Source organism: Solanum lycopersicum, chromosome 1 (assembly GCF_036512215.1).
Source record: "Solanum lycopersicum chromosome 1, SLM_r2.1".
NCBI lineage: Eukaryota > Viridiplantae > Streptophyta > Magnoliopsida > Solanales > Solanaceae > Solanum > Solanum lycopersicum.
The window spans coordinates 62760503-62779266 of record NC_090800.1 but is presented as its reverse complement, the minus strand read 5'-3'; the positions used below and the strand labels follow the sequence as shown (position 1 = coordinate 62779266).

Sequence of the window (18764 nt, the reverse complement as noted above, 5' to 3'; positions counted from 1 at the left end):
TTTGAGGGATAGGAAAAGGGATGAGTTCTTGAGCCTAGAGCAAGGTAGAATGTCGGTCAATGCATATGAGGCTAAGTTTCATGCATTATCCCGGTATGCCACCCAACTATGTTTCAGTCCACAAGAGCGGATTCGCCATTTTGTGAAGGGGTTGAGGTCAGAGTTGCGGATTTCAGCCTTACAGGTAGCGGCTACGGCAAAATCCTTTCAAGAGGTGGTAGACTTCGTGATAGAGGTGGAAGGAGTGAAGCCAGATGACTTCACCACGACATCGACATCAAAAAGGTTTTGAAAGGGAGGCGAGTTTAATGGTTCTTACTCTAGAGGACAAGGTTCCGGAGGTTACGCAGTTCGACCCATTCAGTCTTCACTACAGACTGTAGTTGGGGGTCCACCTCAGACCGGTCAACACTTCTCTGAGAGACCTATGCTTGACTCCAGAGAGTGTTATGGGTGTGGGGAGACTGGGCATATTAGGAGAAATTGTCAAAAACAGAGTTATAGACCCCCAATGGCTAGAGGTAGAGATGGTCATGGTAGAGGCCGTCATTCTGGAGGACGTGGTGGTCGAGGTAATGGTGGTCATCAAAACGGCCGAGGTGATGGGCAAACTAGAGCCACTACATCACAACATGGTAGGGGCAACGGACAGACAAACGATAGGGCCCATTGTTACGCTTTCCCTGGGTGGTCTGAAGCGGAGGCATCTGATGCTGTCATCACAGGTAATCTTCTGGTTTGTGATTGCATGGCTTCTGTATTGTTTGGTCCTGGATCCACATTTTCTTATGTATCTTCCTCATTTGCTAATGGTCTAAATTTACATTGTGAATTACTTGATATGCCTATTCGTGTTTCTACTCCGGTGGGTGAGTCTGTGGTAGTTGAAAAGGTGTATAGGTCTTGTTTGGTGAACTTTGTGGGGAGCAACACTTATGTAGATTTGGTTATCTTAGAAATGGATGATTTTGATGTAATTCTGGGTATGACTTGGCTTTCTCCGCAATTTGCGATTTTGGATTGTAATGCTAAAACGGTGACGCTAGCCAAGCCTGGGATAGATCCGTTAGTTTGGGATGGTGACTACACTTCCAATCCGGTGCGTATCATCTCCCTTCTTCGTGCTAAGAAAATGGTTAGTAAAGGGTGTTTAGCTTTCTTGGCATATCTCAAGGATGACACTACCCAAGTACCTTCGATTAAGTCTGTTTCGGTGGTCCGTGAGTTTCTAGATGTGTTCCCTGCAGATCTTCCTGGTATGCCACCAGATAGGGATATTGATTTTTGTATTGACCTTGAACCGGGTACTCGCCCCATTTCGATACCCCCTTATAGAATGGCTCCCGCGGAGTTAAGAGAGTTAAAAGCCAAACTTCAAGAGTTGTTAAACAAAGGCTTTATTAGACCAAGTGCATCTCCTTGGGGTGCTCCGGTTTTGTTTGTAAAGAAGAAGGATGGGAGTTTTCAAATGTGTATAGACTACAGACAACTAAACAAGGTAACCATAAAGAACAAGTATCCTCGTCCCCGCATTGATGACTTGTTTGATCAGTTACAAGGTGCTTGTGTCTTCTCTAAGATTGACTTGAGATCCGGTTATCATCAATTGAAAATACGGGCAACGGATGTGCCAAAGACTGCTTTTCGAACGAGGTATGGGCATTACGAATTTGTAGTGATGTCTTTTGGTCTTACGAATGCCCCTGCTGCGTTCATGAGCTTGATGAACGGGATTTTTAAGCCATATTTGGACCTCTTCGTGATCGTATTTATTGATGATATATTGGTATACTCAAAGAGCAAGAAGGAACATGGAGAACATTTGAGAATGGTATTGGAAATGTTGAGAGAGAAAAAGCTTTATACCAAGTTCTCTAAGTGTGAGTTTTGGCTAGATGCAGTGTCCTTCTTGGGGCACGTGGTTTCTAAGGATGGAGTGATGGTGGATCCTTCTAAGATTGAGACAGTGAAGAATTGGGTAAGACCCACTAACGTGTCAGAAATAAGGAGCTTTGTTGGGTAAGCTAGCTACTACCGCCGATTTGTCAAGGGATTCTCTTCTATTGCTTCCCAATTGACGAACTTGACTAAGCAGAATGTTCCATTCGTATGGTCGGACGAATGTGAGGAAAGCTTTCAGAAGCTCAAGACTTTGTTGACTACCGCACCTATCCTTACCTTGCCAGTAGAGGGTAAGAACTTCATTGTTTATTGTGATGCATCCTATTCTGGTTTGGGTGCAGTACTAATGCAAGAGAAGAGTGTGATTGCTTATGCTTCAAGGCAACTAAAGGTGCATGAACGTAACTATCCGACCCACGATTTGGAAATTGGCTGCGGTGGTGTTTGCATTAAAGCAATGGAGACACTATTTATATGGGGTTAAGTGTGTGATCTATACGGATCATCGTAGCCTACAGTATGTCTTTACTCAGAAAGATTTGAACTTGAGACAGAGGAGATGGATCGAACTACTGAAGGACTACGACATCACTATTTTGTATCATCCGGGGAAGGCGAATGTTGTAGCGGATGCTTTAAGTAGAAAGGTGGGAAGCATGGGAAGTCTAGCTCACTTGCAAGATTCTAGACGCCCATTGGCTAGAGAGTTTCAGACTCTAGCTAATGACTTGATGAGATTAGAAGTAAATGAGAGAGGATTGTTGGCTAGTGTGGAGTCAAGATCTTCTTTTCTTGACAAAATTAAGGGAAAACAGTTTGATGATGAGAAACTAAGGCGAATCCGAGATAAAGTATAGCGAGGGGAGGCTAAGGAAGCACAAATCGATGAGGAAGGTGTTTTGAGAATCAAGGGAAGGGTATGTGTACCCCGCGTCGATGATTTGATCAACACTATTCTGACAGAAGCTCATAGTTCAAGGTATTCTATACATCCGGGTGCAACCAAGATGTATCGTGACCTAAAACAACACTTTTGGTGGAGTAGAATGAAGCGTGATATTGTTGACTTTATTGCCAAGTGTCCAAACTGTCAACAAGTAAAGTATGAACACCAAAGGCCCGGAGAAACACTTCAGAGAATGCCCATTCCGGAATGGAAGTGGGAAAGAATTGCAATGGACTTTGTGGTTGGTCTTCCAAGGACAATGGGTAAGTATGACTCCATTTGGGTGATTGTTGATAGGTTAACTAAATCTGCTCATTTCATTCCGGTAAAGGTGACTTACAATGCAGAGAAGTTAGCCAAGATCTATATCTCAAAAATTGTTCGATTGCATGGGGTTCCACTATCCATCATATCAGATAGAGATACACAGTTTACTTCTAAGTTTTGGAAAACATTGCATGCGGAATTGGGTACTAGGTTGGACCTTAGTACTGCGTTCCATCCTCAGACCGATGGTCAGTCTGAAAGGACGATTCAAGTGTTGGAGGATATGCTTCGTGCATGTGTGATAGAGTTTGGTGGCCATTGGGATAGCTTCCTACCCTTAGCGGAGTTTTCATACAATAATAGCTATCACTCAAGTATTGATATGGCCCCATTTGAAGCATTGTATGGGAGGAGATGTAGGTCTCCCATTGGTTGGTTTGATGCATTCGAGGTTAGACCTTGGGGTACTGACCTTTTGAGGGATTCGATAGAGAAAGTGAAGTCTATTCAAGAAAAGCTTCTAGCGGCGCAAAGTAGACAAAAAGAATATGCAGATCGAAAGGTTAGAGACTTACAGTTCATGGAAGGTGAACAAGTCTTGTTGAAGGTTTCGCCAATGAAAGGGGTGATGCGATTTGGTAAGCAAGGTAAACTTAGCCCAAGGTATATTGGTCCATTTGAAGTACTTGAGCGAGTAGGGGAGGTGGCTTATGAGTTAGCCTTGCCTCCAGGGCTGTCCGGAGTGCATCCGGTATTCCATGTGTCTATGTTGAAAAGATAACATGGGGATGGAAATTACATTATCCGTTGGGATTCAGTTTTGCTTGATGAGAATTTGTCTTATGAGGAGGAACCTGTTGCTATTTTAGATAGAGAAGTTCGCAAGTTGAGGTCAAGAGAGATTGCATCCATCAAGGTGCAATGGAAGAATCGACCGGTTGAAGAAGCCACTTGGGAGAAGGAGGCGGATATACGAGAAAAATACCCATATCTGTTTACAGATTCAGGTACTCCTTTTCGCCCTTATTTTCCTTCTTGTGATCGTTCGGGGACGAACGATGGGTAAATTGGTATCTAATGTAACGACCTGTTTAGTCGTTTTGAGCAACAGATTTTATTTCTGGAAAAACAGGCTGAGACGACGGAACCCACGACGGAACGTCATGAGCACGACGGACCGTCGAGGGTGTCTCGTCCCAAAACACTTAGAAATTCTGAAATTTGGGTGCTGAAATCGACTCTCTGAACTTTGTAACGAAATGGCAGGACGGACCGTCATAGGTGTGATGGACCGTCACAGACCCTTGGTGGAAATCTGGGTCTCTGAACTTTGCGACGACCTGCAGAACGGACCGTCGCAGGCACGACGGCCCGTCACAGGTTGCGCAATCCCAGTCTGGGTCAGATTTTTTGATACGTTTTAAGGGACGTTTTTGACTATTCTTGCCTTAATTATAAAGTTAGTGGGTTAATGTTAATAAGTCTAATTACTTGGGGGTTAAAAGAGGTAACATTAAGTTAATTAGTGGGGCATTATTGCCATATTTTATCTTTAATTATATACTAATTAGGGTAAAAGAAAGAGGGTTTGAATAAAGAAAATAGAAAGAATAAGAGAAAGTTGAACGAGAAAGAGGAGAAACGAAGAGGACACAAAGCTTTGGGAATTTGCTTGCTTGATTTCTAATCTTCGGTGGAGGTAGGTTATGGTTTTCATGTTTTCATAGTAAACTCTTAATAGAGAATGATATGTATTGGTAGTATTGTAAACCCTGCTATGTGCTTAATTGTATGCATGCATGAACGTGATTATATAATTGTGATTATATTAAGCATGATGAAGTTATTGAATCCCAAATCTTGATAAAAACCTAATCTCTTTTTAATGATGATGCCTTGGTAAGGGAGAATGCTTGATGAACTAAAGTAATGGGATTGATGATGCCTTGGTAAGAAAGAAGGCTTGATGAATTGATGGAAGGAGATTTAGGGGATCGGGTGTCACGAACCGACACGTAGAATTAGGGAATCGGGTGTCACGAACCGACACGTAGAATTAGGGGATCGGGTGTCACGAACCGACACGTAGAATTAGGAGATCGGGTGTCACGAACCGACACGTAGAATTAGGGGATCGGGTGTCACGAACCGACACGTAGATTTAGGGGATCGGGTGTCATGAACCGACACGTAGACTTAGGGGATCGGAGTGTCACGTACCGACACAAGAGGATTAATGAATATGAGAGATCGGAGTGTCACGTACCGACACAAGAGGATTAATGAATATGAGGGAGCGGAGTGTCACGTACCGACACAAGAGAAATAAAGATAGTGAATCTTGAAAGATGTTAATATACTCAATCTAATGAACATAATTCCCAAATAATTATGGTATTGAGGCTTGAGTCCTCATGCGTGAACTTGACGGTAATTGTTAATGATATAGTACTTGTTGTTGCTACATGTTGAGTATCATGATTGATTTTATGATATTATTGGTATATATTGATTTCTATTTTGAGTTGGCCGATGATATCTACTCAGTACCCGTGTTTTGTACTGACCCCTACTTTTATGTTCTCTTCTCGTTTATTTGTGGAGTGCAGCAAACGGGCCATCGTCTTCAACTCAACAATAATTCAAGCCAGTCTTACTACATCAGAAATTCAGGGTGAGCTAATGCTTCTAGCTTGGACTGGATCTTCTTCTTCAAGTCTCGATGCCTTGAACTTCTGGCATGGACTAGCTTCTTATGTAGTTTTAGCTTTTAGAATACTCGTAGTTTAGTCGTTTGATCGTAGATGTTCTTGTGATGATGACTTCCAGATTTTGGGGAATAATAGATGTTGAATTTTAGAAGTTAATGAATTGGTCTTTATTTAATGAGTTTAAGTCTTCCGCATTTCTTTCTGTTGATATTATATTGAAATGTTAAGGTTAGATTGGTTGGTTCGCTCACATAGAAGGGTAAGTGTGGGTGCCAGTCGCGGCCCGAATTTGGGTCGTGACATGAATACAACAAATCAAACCTCAAAAAGAAATAATCTCAGCATAATTTGTCTCATGGTAACTAATCCTAACATAACTTATATCATTATAACTAATTTGATCATAACTTGTTTTCAAACCAAACAACCCTAAGATTGTAAATTATTGATTGTGGCAATACAATTTCTGTTCTTCTCTCTCAATTCACTGAATTTAATTGTGATGGAATAGTAAGTACTCTTTCATTCTTAATCAAGAGGTCTCGCGTTTGAGCCCCCTTGTGTACGGAGTTGCCTTTGTTATGAAGCGTTTTATCCCTCAAAGTGGAACTTCTAGGTGCGAATTTAAATTTAATCGAGCTCCAATATGAACATCGAATACCGAGTGGGAAAAAGAAAGCACCTTCCTCCATGACTTTTCCCAGTTCTTTTTTATTTATGCCCTTCCAAATGTTGCTCTTTATTTTTATTTACCTGTAATATAATTTGGCCTGAAACCAATGGACAACTCTAAACGTCCCTTTGAAATAAGAAAAGGGACAACAATAGAAATAAAATGGGGAAGAAATTTGGACAGAATTTCTTTTCAAGTACTCGTTCAACAATTGCAAATGAATATATGAGAAAGAGGACTTTTAAATAAGCTTAAAATTGAGCTTCGTTGCTTTTTCGAAAAGGTTTCATGCCCTTTTAAGACGTGTTTCGCACACTTTAGTCAAACGTGCCTTCTAAAATTGATAAACAATTTTTTACATATACTAAAGGGTAACAAAAATTTAGGTGATTCAGCTGACAAAGCTAACAGTACAAAGTGAAAAAATAATAAATATACCTCCAACCTATCGTTAATGATATGCACATACCCTTTGTTATATTTTTGAAACAATGATGACTCTGTCGTTAAAAAACTAGAGCATATACGTCATTCATTCTAACGGAAGACTAAATATGGACACATGACACAATTTAATCTGTCGATCTGATATTTAATAAGTATAAAATTAGAAAATAAGATTATGACACATGTATATTCATTAGTATAAAGAATATATATATGCTTTAATTTTTGGATGATTGGGGCACCAACGTTACAAAATATGAAGAAGGGTTCCTGCTACCATTTACACTAATTTGGGGTATATTTATCCTTTTACGCTAGTATATAATCCAAATCACGTATAAAAGTCTCCCGTGCCATTTAGTCTTTAGGAAATCAGAAGAATAAAAGAAGGCGTATTCTGTATTGTTGGCAAGAAATGAAGTTTACTATCTGGCCGCCATTTCCGGGGTGAATGCATCAAGAAAGTCAAAACAGGGATCTAGCTGGTTATGTGGATCTCTGAGAAAGATCCAGTTTGCACTTTTTTTTTTTCAAACACGTTACACATCAGTGAAATTAGTTGCCAAACACATAATAATTAATTTCCTTATCAATTTCACCAACATTACACTTTTTAAAGTACAAAATTCCAACTGATAAGAAGAAAAGACGCTGATTAGGCCCAGTACTCTGCATAATGTAAAAGACTTTAGTAGCGCTTAAAAGGATCTTTTTACCTTCTACTCTATTCGCCATTCGAGGGAATTAAGAAGTCCCGCAAAACTATCTCTCTTCAGTGAACTATATATATCCTACCTATATTGTAAAAGACAGTCATTATTTTGTCACAAATGTAGTTCCTAAAGAAAACTATCACTCAATATATCAATTAGCATGCTGCAGAAACAATTAATTCTCTCACCAAACAACATATATCACTGTACAAGGTATACAAATGTTGCAGATCTTCAGAGAGCTTGCACAAAATCATAGACATGTTGGCAGTTCCTATTCATATTTGTATAATCTAAAATTCACCCCCAATCGGCAATCACACTACACTTCAACTCGCTACACTTTTCGGGCTGCCCTTAGGATCTGATCCAGAAATCTGCCCTACTAAACTGCAAAATAAAATTTGAATCAAAACTTAGCACTATACAATCATCATCAACAGATTAAAATAGACAAAACAATGTCGCACATACTTGTGTGAGCCAGCACTTTTAGTAGCAGTTCTGGCAGACAGATCAGAGTTGTATTGTTGAATAATAAAGCTATTCGATCTTGATCCACTTGGTTGAGGGGAATCGTGAGAAATCACAGCGGAACTTCCAGAGGACATACCTACAAACAATTTTGCAATGTCCCAAATAATCAGATAATTGGTTCGTTGGAAACAAATCTGATTGCTTACATGATATCGGATGCAATTAACTCTATCCAGCATGATTCTAAAACAATTACACTCACAAATTGAAATATGAAAGATACAAGCAATGTCAAATCATTACCTTGAAAACACAGCACGAGAAAGAAGAGGACAGTGAAGAGAAAGGCAAGGACACTGCTGGTCGATGATGATGATGATGAATTCGAAGATGCTTTTGCTGCTTTCATTTTCTTCAAGGCCTTAATTCTCTCAATCCGTACACGTTTCATCATTGCGAGTTCAGCGATCTCTTTAATAAGCTTCTGATCAGCAGCATCCAAAGATATTCCTCTTGGAGGTCTAGGAGGCTTTTTAGCACTACCGGATTTACGCTTATCTTTCACATTTTTCTTCTCTACGCCATTTTCAGCCACTAATCCCTTAACCTTATGGTCTACCAGCACCTTTACATTCTCCGGAGAAAGCTCATCGTCATCCTTTACATCGCTAATCATACAAAACCCATTTTCAGGTCTAATAAGTTGTTCTTCATCACAGATATTGTTGAAAAATCTATTTCCTACTTTATCAATGGAATTAGTATGAGTAGTTGCTACTTCTTCAATGGTGTTGTTGCACATCTCAACATCAATCACAAAATCACAGGGTGTATGATCCATGAGAACTCCACTCTGCAATCTGCCCCGGATACTGATCTGAAGGAAAATTTTATCAAACAACCCTTCAGTTTACAAAACAGAATTATCAATTTCTTCCCCCTATTTTCATAAGACACACAAAATGCCCCTAAAATTGTGTCAAATTAACAACTCCAATTGATTCAGTAAGCAGCTATATATCATGAACGGCTCAATTCTACTATTTCAAATAAAATTGTTCATATTTTGGTGGTATCTACGCGTTTTTGACGCAAAAGTTTCACAATTTCAAATAAACAAAGTTATAAGCCTATTCATATTCATATTCGAAAATGAGATTATCAAATATACTTGAAAAATCATAAGAGAAAGAAGAACTGCGTAGAAAGTGCTTGTAAGCTTAGTCAAAATATGTAAATTGAAATGAGTAAAGTAAGGGGGAGAAAATAAAGATTTTACCTTTAGAGGCAGATCCGAAGAGTGATATTGGAGATGTGAATCAAGAGGAGTGCACCTATATATCATTTATTAATAAAATGAGTAGTGCCGATGTCAGAGCTTTGATATTCAAATTGAATTATATGAGAGAGAATGCGACAAGTAAGGCTAAACGCACGAGGCTGTTTAATTTCTGTGGGAATTAACATCCAAACTACTACTACACTCATTTTTATTTATTTTTTTCAATTATTGTTTTTTATTTACCGTTAATAAATTTATGATTGTTTTGTTACGAGGAAAGAGACTTGTCCAATATTTGTTACCATTTGATTATTGATTTGACAGCATACTGCACCAGCCGAGAAAGTGAGATTCTGCCTGTTAAAACATTTTTTCCTTGTTTTTCATCAATCTCCACCGACACTTTTTCTGATCAACTTTAAAAAAGTTCAATAAATAAATTTCATTCTCATGACTTTTAAATTAAAAATTCCGTGGAATATATATATACTATAATATCTTTTAATTTAGTACACTCAATATATCACATAAAAATTGAGACTAATAAGTTATCAAAAAAGAAAACATAACATTTTCCTTTCAACGGACTTAATAAAAGCATAAGTGGAGTCTATACTATCGGTTGGGCTAAGGTTCATTCTGAATTATTTGAATGAAAAATAATATGATTAAAGTTGTTTTTCTATATGTATATTATAAACATTAAATTCCTATAAATATGTAAGAGATGTGTAGTTTCGGGTATCAAATTAATTTATCATTTATTTTTAAATTAAAATTGAGCGCACACTTATTTAAGTAGGATTGTACTTGAGATAAATGGATCAATACGTTTCTTAGAAGTAGTTAGTTTGTAGAGTCAAATTCCAAATGTTTTAATCAACGAGTACAAAATACATGACAGATATCTTTTTTTCTTTATTAGAACAGCGGGATTTCAAACATTTTTCTATTGTTGCAACTTCAAATTGAAGGTTTATGTTGTTATGTTGTCATATTCATACCTCACATGGGTGGCAAAGTCACGTAGATAGGAGACTAAATCAAAATCTTCCAAACAGAGATCAAGACAATTAATTAGCACAATAACAAATCCATAATTAAAAAGAATTAGTAGTCCACCCATTTTCTTTAAAGTTTTTGTAATATATAGATTTTTTGAGTTTTGGTGAACAAACGGAAGTTAACTTTGTTTATCATACTTGGCTCACAAATAGATGAAGTGTTCATTTTGGTCTGTAAGGAGGGTTTCTTTTGATCTGAACATTTTGTTTATCATACTGGCTCACAAATAGATGAAGTGTTCATTTTGATCTGTAAGGAGGGTTTCTTTTGATCTGAACATTTAAAAAGGAGCAAATTATATAAATCTCACTATTTTAAATTTTATTTACAAAATTCACGGTAATTTTTTTTACAACTTTCTATACCATTTTTTAGCATTCAAATATATTTATCATGATCCGTCAAATATATATATTCACCATTTTTAATAGGCGGAATGAAGGGTTATAACTTATTTCACTAATTAAAGAAGTAAATGATAAGTAATTAATAACCAAAAAGGAATTCAAAGGATCATTCCATATCAGTTCTTATCGGGTTTTTTAATAAAATTTCTAAATCGTATATCATAGAAATTCTGAAATTATAAATTTTATTTTTCTTCATCAATTTCTTTTTTTTTTATCTTTAAGACTAAAGTCAAAAATATACATAATAATAAAATATATTTAAATATTTTTTAAAAGAATATCTATTTTAAAGCCGAACTCTCTCCGATCAAGGGTGTTAGCCCACAATGCCCTATCCTCCAATAAAATATATTGCTACAACAATCTTTGGCTTGCAATTAAGAAGTTTGAAGTTGGTGGTGCCGTATGCACAAGTATAATTTGAGCATATTATTGCCGGCGATTAAGCTTACTTTATGAAATTCATAGTTAGTTTTATTCATGTTGACCTCTTTTGGCCTTTAATTTATTACTTCATTTTCCAACTTTAGTGTATAAATTAATTGTCATAAACGTGTAAGATATTAAATTCTTACACAAAACATCAAAATAGGAACCACGTAGAAAGTGCATTCAAAACAAATTAAAGATATCTGTCGGTCCCAAACATAATATATATTTTGTTTGGCCCATTTAGTCGTTAGCCACGATGTCCCTTGTGATGATGTAACTCTTTGTTGGGTTGCTAGGTGTCCTTTGAAAACCTACCCTTATCTCCAAAGGAGATGTATCTTTCCTCAAACCACCACTCCACCCCCCCCCCCCCACACACACAAAATATCATATTGTCATAAATACATTTATTATTGTGGATGTTCACAATATCATATTGTCACAGATTAGTTAAGCTTGTGGGTAAAAATTATTTAAACCCTTCAATTTTGGTTTAAAAATTATTTTTTTTCTCAATTTTGAAATATAATCATTCTCCTCTTTTATTATATGCACAGTTTATTTTATTTTGGCCATTATTTATCCTTCATTTCTGTAATTGAATTTTGAGATAAAACTTATATAATTTAAAAGTTTGATTTATTTATATTATTTTTATTTGATAGAAGGTTTATATATACATGTCATTATTTGTTAATTGAAATGATATAGATGAGTCAAATTTTTAACAGAAAATATAAATGAGTCTTTTCTCAAAATCCGATGACATAATTGAATTTTTACTTTTTTTTTAATGACTTAATTAATGATATGACATAATAATAATTCATCACGTGTAAAAATGATTTCACAAAATTAAAATTGTTTACAGTCAATATATAATGACATATATGAAAATTTTCTTAAACGAAAATGATATTAATGAGTCTAACTTTTAACGACCACATAGATGAACTTTTTCTCAAACTTCATGACCTAATTGAGTTTTTCTCTTATTATATATAATGTTCAATTTTTAATATATGCATTTTAAAGATTTTATTTAAGCTAATCAACATTAAAAGTAAAAAGGAAAATGCACAAGTACCTCCTTAATTTATTCCCGAAATTTCAGCGACACATTTATATTATACTAAGGTTCTATTACCCCTGAGCTTATTTTATAAGTAATTTTCTACCCCTTTTCGACCTACCTGACACTATCTTGAAAAAAAAGTCAACCAACATTGGGCCACAAGATATTATCACGTAAATCGAAAAGGGATAGAAAATTATTAATAAAATAAATTTAGGGGAATAATAGAATCTTAATATAGTATAAGTGTATCTCTGAGATTTCAGGCATAGATTGAAAGAGTACTCGTACATTATTTCAAAGTAAAATAATGTTTTAATAAGTTTGTTTGTAAATAAGAAAGTTCATAGAATGTGTACAGGTTCAAGGGTAGATGACAAGTCTTTTCAATTAAATTTAATACATAATTAATTCAAAAATATTCTGTTGAAGAAAATAGAGAATTAATCTCTTTGTCCCTAATTATTTGATTTTTTTAAATAGTTTGTTTATAATTATTTATTTATTTTGACAAATTAAAAAAAGATAATTTTTTTTATGTATTATACTCTCAATTAATTATTTTTAAAAAGATAAAATTTCTTGAAAATTTAAAGTTATTAGTTCATTAATTTCATAATTAATATAGGCCAAATGTTAAAATTTATTACGATAATAATTAATTTCATAATAGATGTGTCAATTAAACAAATAATTAAAAATAGAGAAAATTGTTATAAATCAAGCTCATAAGAATATAATCATAAAGAGAAGAAGACTAGAGAAGTAGATAGAAGAAGAAGAATTTTCTTCATATGCAAGTGTATGTAAGTCTTATCTGTATATCATACAATAGTGAATGAACAACCCTATTTATAGGTTGAGAGATCACTCCAAAAGTCACCACATTAAGTACCATAATAAATAGATACATTCTTATCCAAAAAGGTTCATGAACCTAATGAATATGGATGGTTGTTCATGTACCAACCTTATGGACTATCCACTCATTCAATGAATTTATAACACTCCCCCTTGAATGTCCATAGATAATGTGCCTCGTTAAAATCTTACTAGAAAAAAAAACCCTATGGGAAAAAATTCTAGTGAAGAAAAAAGAGTACACATATTTTTTGATATGCACTATTTGTTGCCTCATTAAAAAAAACCTTGTCAGGAAAATCCAGTGGGAAAAAACCTCGATCAAGGAAAAAAGAGAGCAACGCGTATTATACTCCACCTGATTAAAACATCACTTACTTTCTTGTGATGATGTCTCCAATCTTCGTACATTGTAGTTGGTATATTCTTTTTCAAAGAAAAACCACACATTTCTTGAATATGCTGTGTCATTTATCTCAACTAGACGCTCTTTCGACTTGCTTCATGGAGGACTTTTATTTCTGCATAGCAACGTTCGCTTCATTGATCGCCAGGATATTATTGTGCCTCCACATGAAAACAAATTGCGTGCTTGAGATAGATCTTTATGCGGATCAGATAAATATTCTGCATCTGCGTAACCAATCAATTTTGTCTTGGATTCCTTGGGATAGAATAAACCCATAACTATGGTCCTTCGAGGATATTCAATCATGTGCTAGACACCATTTTAATGTCCTTTTATAGGGGAGAAACTGAATCTTGCCAGTAAATTTAGTGCAAAACAAATATCTGGTCAAATATTGTTAGTAAGATGCACTAGTGCCCTGATTGCACCAAGATAGAGTTTCATCACCAAGAAACTCTTCATCTTTCTTTTGAGATCAAACTGAATCATCATTTATGTCAAGTGATCTAATAATCATTGAGGTACTCAATGAATGCGATTTATCCATATAAATTGCATCAAAAATTTTCAGTGTATGTTCACTGTTAGACAAATATTTCATTTGTCAAATTATCAATCTGTAGATCAAGACAAAATTTTGTCTTACCAAGACCTTTTCATAAAAATACAAGGACAATAGGGTCATTCTTTTGTACCCTTTTTCTTCCTTGACTATTTCATTCCATATAAGAATTCTTGAAACTTTATTGAAAAAGTTTCTTTCAAACTCTTATATGCTTCAGACACCTCGATTGTTTCAAGGATTTTCATATAACCTTCATTGTCTAGCTAGACATTACAATTATTCATTACATGCATTCAAGTTTTCATATGTTGCCAGATCAAAACAAACCTCATTGCATCCAACAAAGGAGAAAACATCTCCAATAATGTCAGGATTTTTGCGATAAACCTTTATGCCCCAAGGAACAAACCATATTTGATATCTTATAGTTATACTATCGTATAATAATTTATTTGTACTCCACTGACATTATACCTTGAATTATGGACTATCAGTCCAAAATGTCACTTTTCTAAGTGAAACAAAATATACTTAAATTGTGCATTTTACTTGGACAACCATTTATCTGTCCACACTATATGACAGATTTGAATTCAAGATCCTCGTCACAATTTATATCATTAAGCGCTACCTCATATGAAAGATACCATCGACGGTTATTTGATATCGATTCCAACAAGACATAACTTATCGAGATCTCTTCATTTTTCATTATTTCAGATACCTGAACCTTTTTCAAGATTTTATGAAGTGTTATGTCAATGTGCTCCTTTATAGCACTTGCCTCATTATCATGACCATATTGATCATTTGCTCCTTCCTTCTTCAAGGAATTTTATATTAGGAATCGATTGGTCTATTACGCTTCCGGCATATCATAGACTCTGTTCTTCAAGGACTTCACATTGGAGCATTTGCAGCTGAATTATATCATGGGGTCAGTGCATTCATCTGGCAACTGATTTGCAACATTATGCAAATGAATTATCCCTTGAACTTTAAGTCACATATTTATTTAACGAGGATCTAGATAATTTATAATTAACCTCACACATAGTTTTTAGCTGTCAATCATCTCTCCCCCTAATGTTAGAAAATCTAACATTCATTCCAACTTTATTTGGAAGTTCATCTTTGTGCGTGGTTGAGCAATTAAAATCATAACCGCACATTCAACATTTTAGATGAAAATTATATGGTTCCTAACCCTGAACCATTTTTAATGGGAAAACCTTATTGGTTTGATGCATACATGTGTTGCTACATGTTATATAAAATTATCTCATACCAAATCTTATTTGGGAGTTTTGTTCTCATAACCATGATTTAGCTATAATTGGAGGCATACAATTTCTGCTAAATCAACCAGCATTATCAATATAATTTTATATTTTGGAACTGTGCTCTTAATTTTAACAATTCGAGCAAACAACCTTACAAAAACCAATTTGTAAGTTGACAACAAAATACACGTGACCATCGCATAGATGCATCAATCATATAGTTGTAAATGATCCACATGACAGGTGAACGGGCCCATATTCACCCTTTTATATGTTCCAAAAATTTTAGGGGATTACAATCCCAACCTTAGCTGGTACAATGATCATTTTATCAAGAGAACAAGTAATACAAGAGAATTCTTGAAGAATCTTTATTTCTTCATCATATAAATCACCTGAATTCTCAATCACGTTTGCATCACATTTAATCAGAATGGTCAATCAGTCATGCCAATTGATCTTTATTTTAGTACACTTATAATTTACTTTCGCATGTGATTTCATCAGCATGCCCACGTTTGTGTGCAACAAACAAGAGAAAAAGTGGAGTAATCTTTTACATAAATATTTATAACCCTCTTCGATTGTAGTGATTTATAGTCTCAATATTTATTTTCAATTCATCCAAAACTTAAAAAGATTCTTTTGAGACTTACTACAACTCCAATATTATTCCTCTGATAATAGCACAACTCGTTAGAGCTTGCAATTAATTTTGTGTACTATCACATATTGCATGACACCATCCCTATGGTGAGCATCTCCTTCAAGGAGGAAATTATATTATTATTGTCATGGTCAAATCATTACGAGCAAGACGTCTTTCTTGCTTTACTTTTGTTGTACCATAGGTACACAACCAATGACAAATTTGTATTGCCACACAATAATGACCACAACCCTTATAGGCAAGAATTATTTCTTTCTTTTGCCCTTTTGATAGTTCATACCATAGTGACGTATAAAACGTACAATACAATTAGCCATTTCTGTCAAATAAAATTTATTTCTCTCAAATCTCCTGTAGAGATGAGAAGTAACATGTATCATTTTTTTCTCAAACCTTCCATAGAGGTGAGTTGTGGCATATATCCAACCCATAATGATTTTATCACATCTGGACCCATTCTCTTATAGAATGGTCGAGCATTCATGATACTCATCACAAGTCACATTCTCTTCAAGGAATGGACTAACTATTTATATATATTTCGTAAATTTGCATTATATACACATTGTCATGACTTCATCATATTTCCATGACACACCTCAATATCACTTTGAAAGATTAAGTGTACTATCACTTTATCTTCTTGTATCATGATAGAGGATTTATAAACTTGTCAAATTATTGGGTTGACAACATTGACAAGTCTAATGACCTTTCATACCATTTTGATAATAAAAATTGTCTTCACATTTTGAAGGACTATTTGAAGAACTCACAGTGTTCTTCCTTTTATCATTATTACAATGATGACTATTATAATTATGTCCCTCCACGCCCTTATTCATATCATTAATTATTTGTCATCTTTCAGACTAATCATTCACTTCTACCACATTCATATGATTGAATGGAGCAAGTCAACAGGCGGATTTCAGAGTTATCACATGTTGCTATCACATTCTTTTCAAGGAATGGAGCAAATTCAATATGATGAATTTCAAGACATTTCATCAAAAATATATTATTTTTCTTAGTCATCATTTTATCATCGGTATGGTGCATTGGCTCAAACTCAATGTCTTACCCATATAAGGCATGTTACGCCATAATTCTATGGTACTTGAACCCAATCACGGTGCATCAAAACTCTAATTGATGTCTTACCCTTTTGGTGCGATAGAACTTGAATCTATCGTCTTATCCTCAAATATTTTTCATTATGGTGCATCCGGACTTTAACCTGATGTCTTACCCTTATGGTGCGATGAAACTTGAACCCATCGTCTTACCCTTAACCAACAGTATAATAAACCGAAGTACAACATGATTTATTCTTTGAGTCTTTCAAAACAATCAAAATAATATTCAAACTCATGCTATTAAAATTTTATACCTTCTTCCATTTAAGAAGTTTTGGATAGCATGTCATATTCAACCAATAGTAGTATATGTCTTCGATTTCTGATAATTGTTAGTGACTGAATACTATTTTATTTTAAATCATAAAATATTTTATAAAATACATACCTGATTTTATGCATATAATACTTTGATCTTCATAACGAGATCAACCAAAATATGAGCTAAAGAAAAACAAGAACTCACTCTCAATTAGATAGAGGCTCGTGCTGATAACGTGTCATAAAATCAAGCTCATAAGAATATAATCATAAAGAGAAGAAAACAAGAGAAGTAGATAGAAGAAGAGAAATTTTCTTCATATGCAAGTGTATGTAAGTCTTATCTGTATATCATACAATAGTGAATGAACAACCCTATTTATTGGTTGAGAAATCACTCCAAAAGTCACCATATTAAGTACCATAATAAATAGATACATTCTTATCCAAAAAGATTCATGAACCTAATGAATATGGATAGTTGTTCATGTACCAACCTTATGGACTATCCACTCATTCAATGAATTTATAACAAAAACAAGTTTCAAAAATATTTGTTGTTGATATCATATTGAGACAATAACTACATGAATACCTTATTTTATCAAGAATATCTCATAACAAAACTATTTTCCTTAAATAGTAATGCTAAATGATCAGAAAAGTTTGGTCAGAAATGTAAAAGGACTAAAATATCCATGTTATAAGTTTACATTTATTTTCCCAATAATTTTTTTAAACAAAATAATTTTTTTTCTAATTTTCTAATTCTTTAAACTACTCAACATTAACTATTTGGCTGTCAAAGTGAATGAAAAATGTGAATTTGTATGCGTATATTTCATCCAATTTATCTTTAAAAATAAGTATTGTTTTCTCTTTAGTTAATAAAAAAATGTACACTTAAATTAAAAAATATTTTTGTAATTTATATTTATACATTAATATTTTTTTTCATTAAATACCAAATTATGTTCTACATATACCCCTCCCCCAAAACTCAATTATGATCCTAAGGTGCCAAACATATACCTTTAAATTTTTTTTGCTTAAAAAAATAAATCTCTTTATTCAAAAAAGTTATTAAATTTCTCATTAATAATAATGACAAATGACTATCTTATGTACTAAAGATTATACTTAATTATTTTGTAATACAAAATTTAAAATATAGTA

At 34.5% G+C, this 18764-nt stretch overlaps 1 protein-coding gene across 2 annotated transcripts; it reads right to left on the bottom strand.

The window, feature by feature from the left end:
- Nucleotides 1–7501: 7501 nt before the first annotated feature.
- Nucleotides 7502–9685, bottom strand: LOC101267838 (uncharacterized). Of its 2 annotated transcripts, none has more exons than XM_004228974.5 (4): nucleotides 9416–9685; nucleotides 8440–9013; nucleotides 8134–8272; nucleotides 7502–8049 (listed from the first exon to the last, which is right to left on the bottom strand). In XM_004228974.5, exons 1-4 carry the CDS (start codon nucleotides 9479–9481, stop codon nucleotides 7989–7991), a joined length of 840 nt encoding a protein of 279 aa, XP_004229022.1. In that variant the 5' UTR covers nucleotides 9482–9685; the 3' UTR covers nucleotides 7502–7988. The 2 variants fall into 2 exon arrangements, with proteins under 2 accessions (XP_004229022.1, XP_069154163.1); XM_069298062.1 differs by having other exon boundaries at nucleotides 8440–9039; nucleotides 9416–9554.
- Between the last annotated feature and the right edge of the window lie 9079 nt (nucleotides 9686–18764).

What these genes read in the sequence shown, in the direction of transcription:
- LOC101267838 (XM_004228974.5), bottom strand. Translation starts at nt 9,481, where the DNA reads ATGATATATAGGTGCACTCCTCTTGATTCACATCTCCAATATCACTCT. An exon ending in CTTCGGATCTGCCTCTAAAG is followed by an intron (nt 9,014 to 9,415) that starts GTAAAATCTTTA and finishes ATTTTCCTTCAG; the next exon opens with ATCAGTATCCGGGGCAGATT. An exon ending in TCTCGTGCTGTGTTTTCAAG is followed by an intron (nt 8,273 to 8,439) that starts GTAATGATTTGA and finishes AATTGTTTGTAG; the next exon opens with GTATGTCCTCTGGAAGTTCC.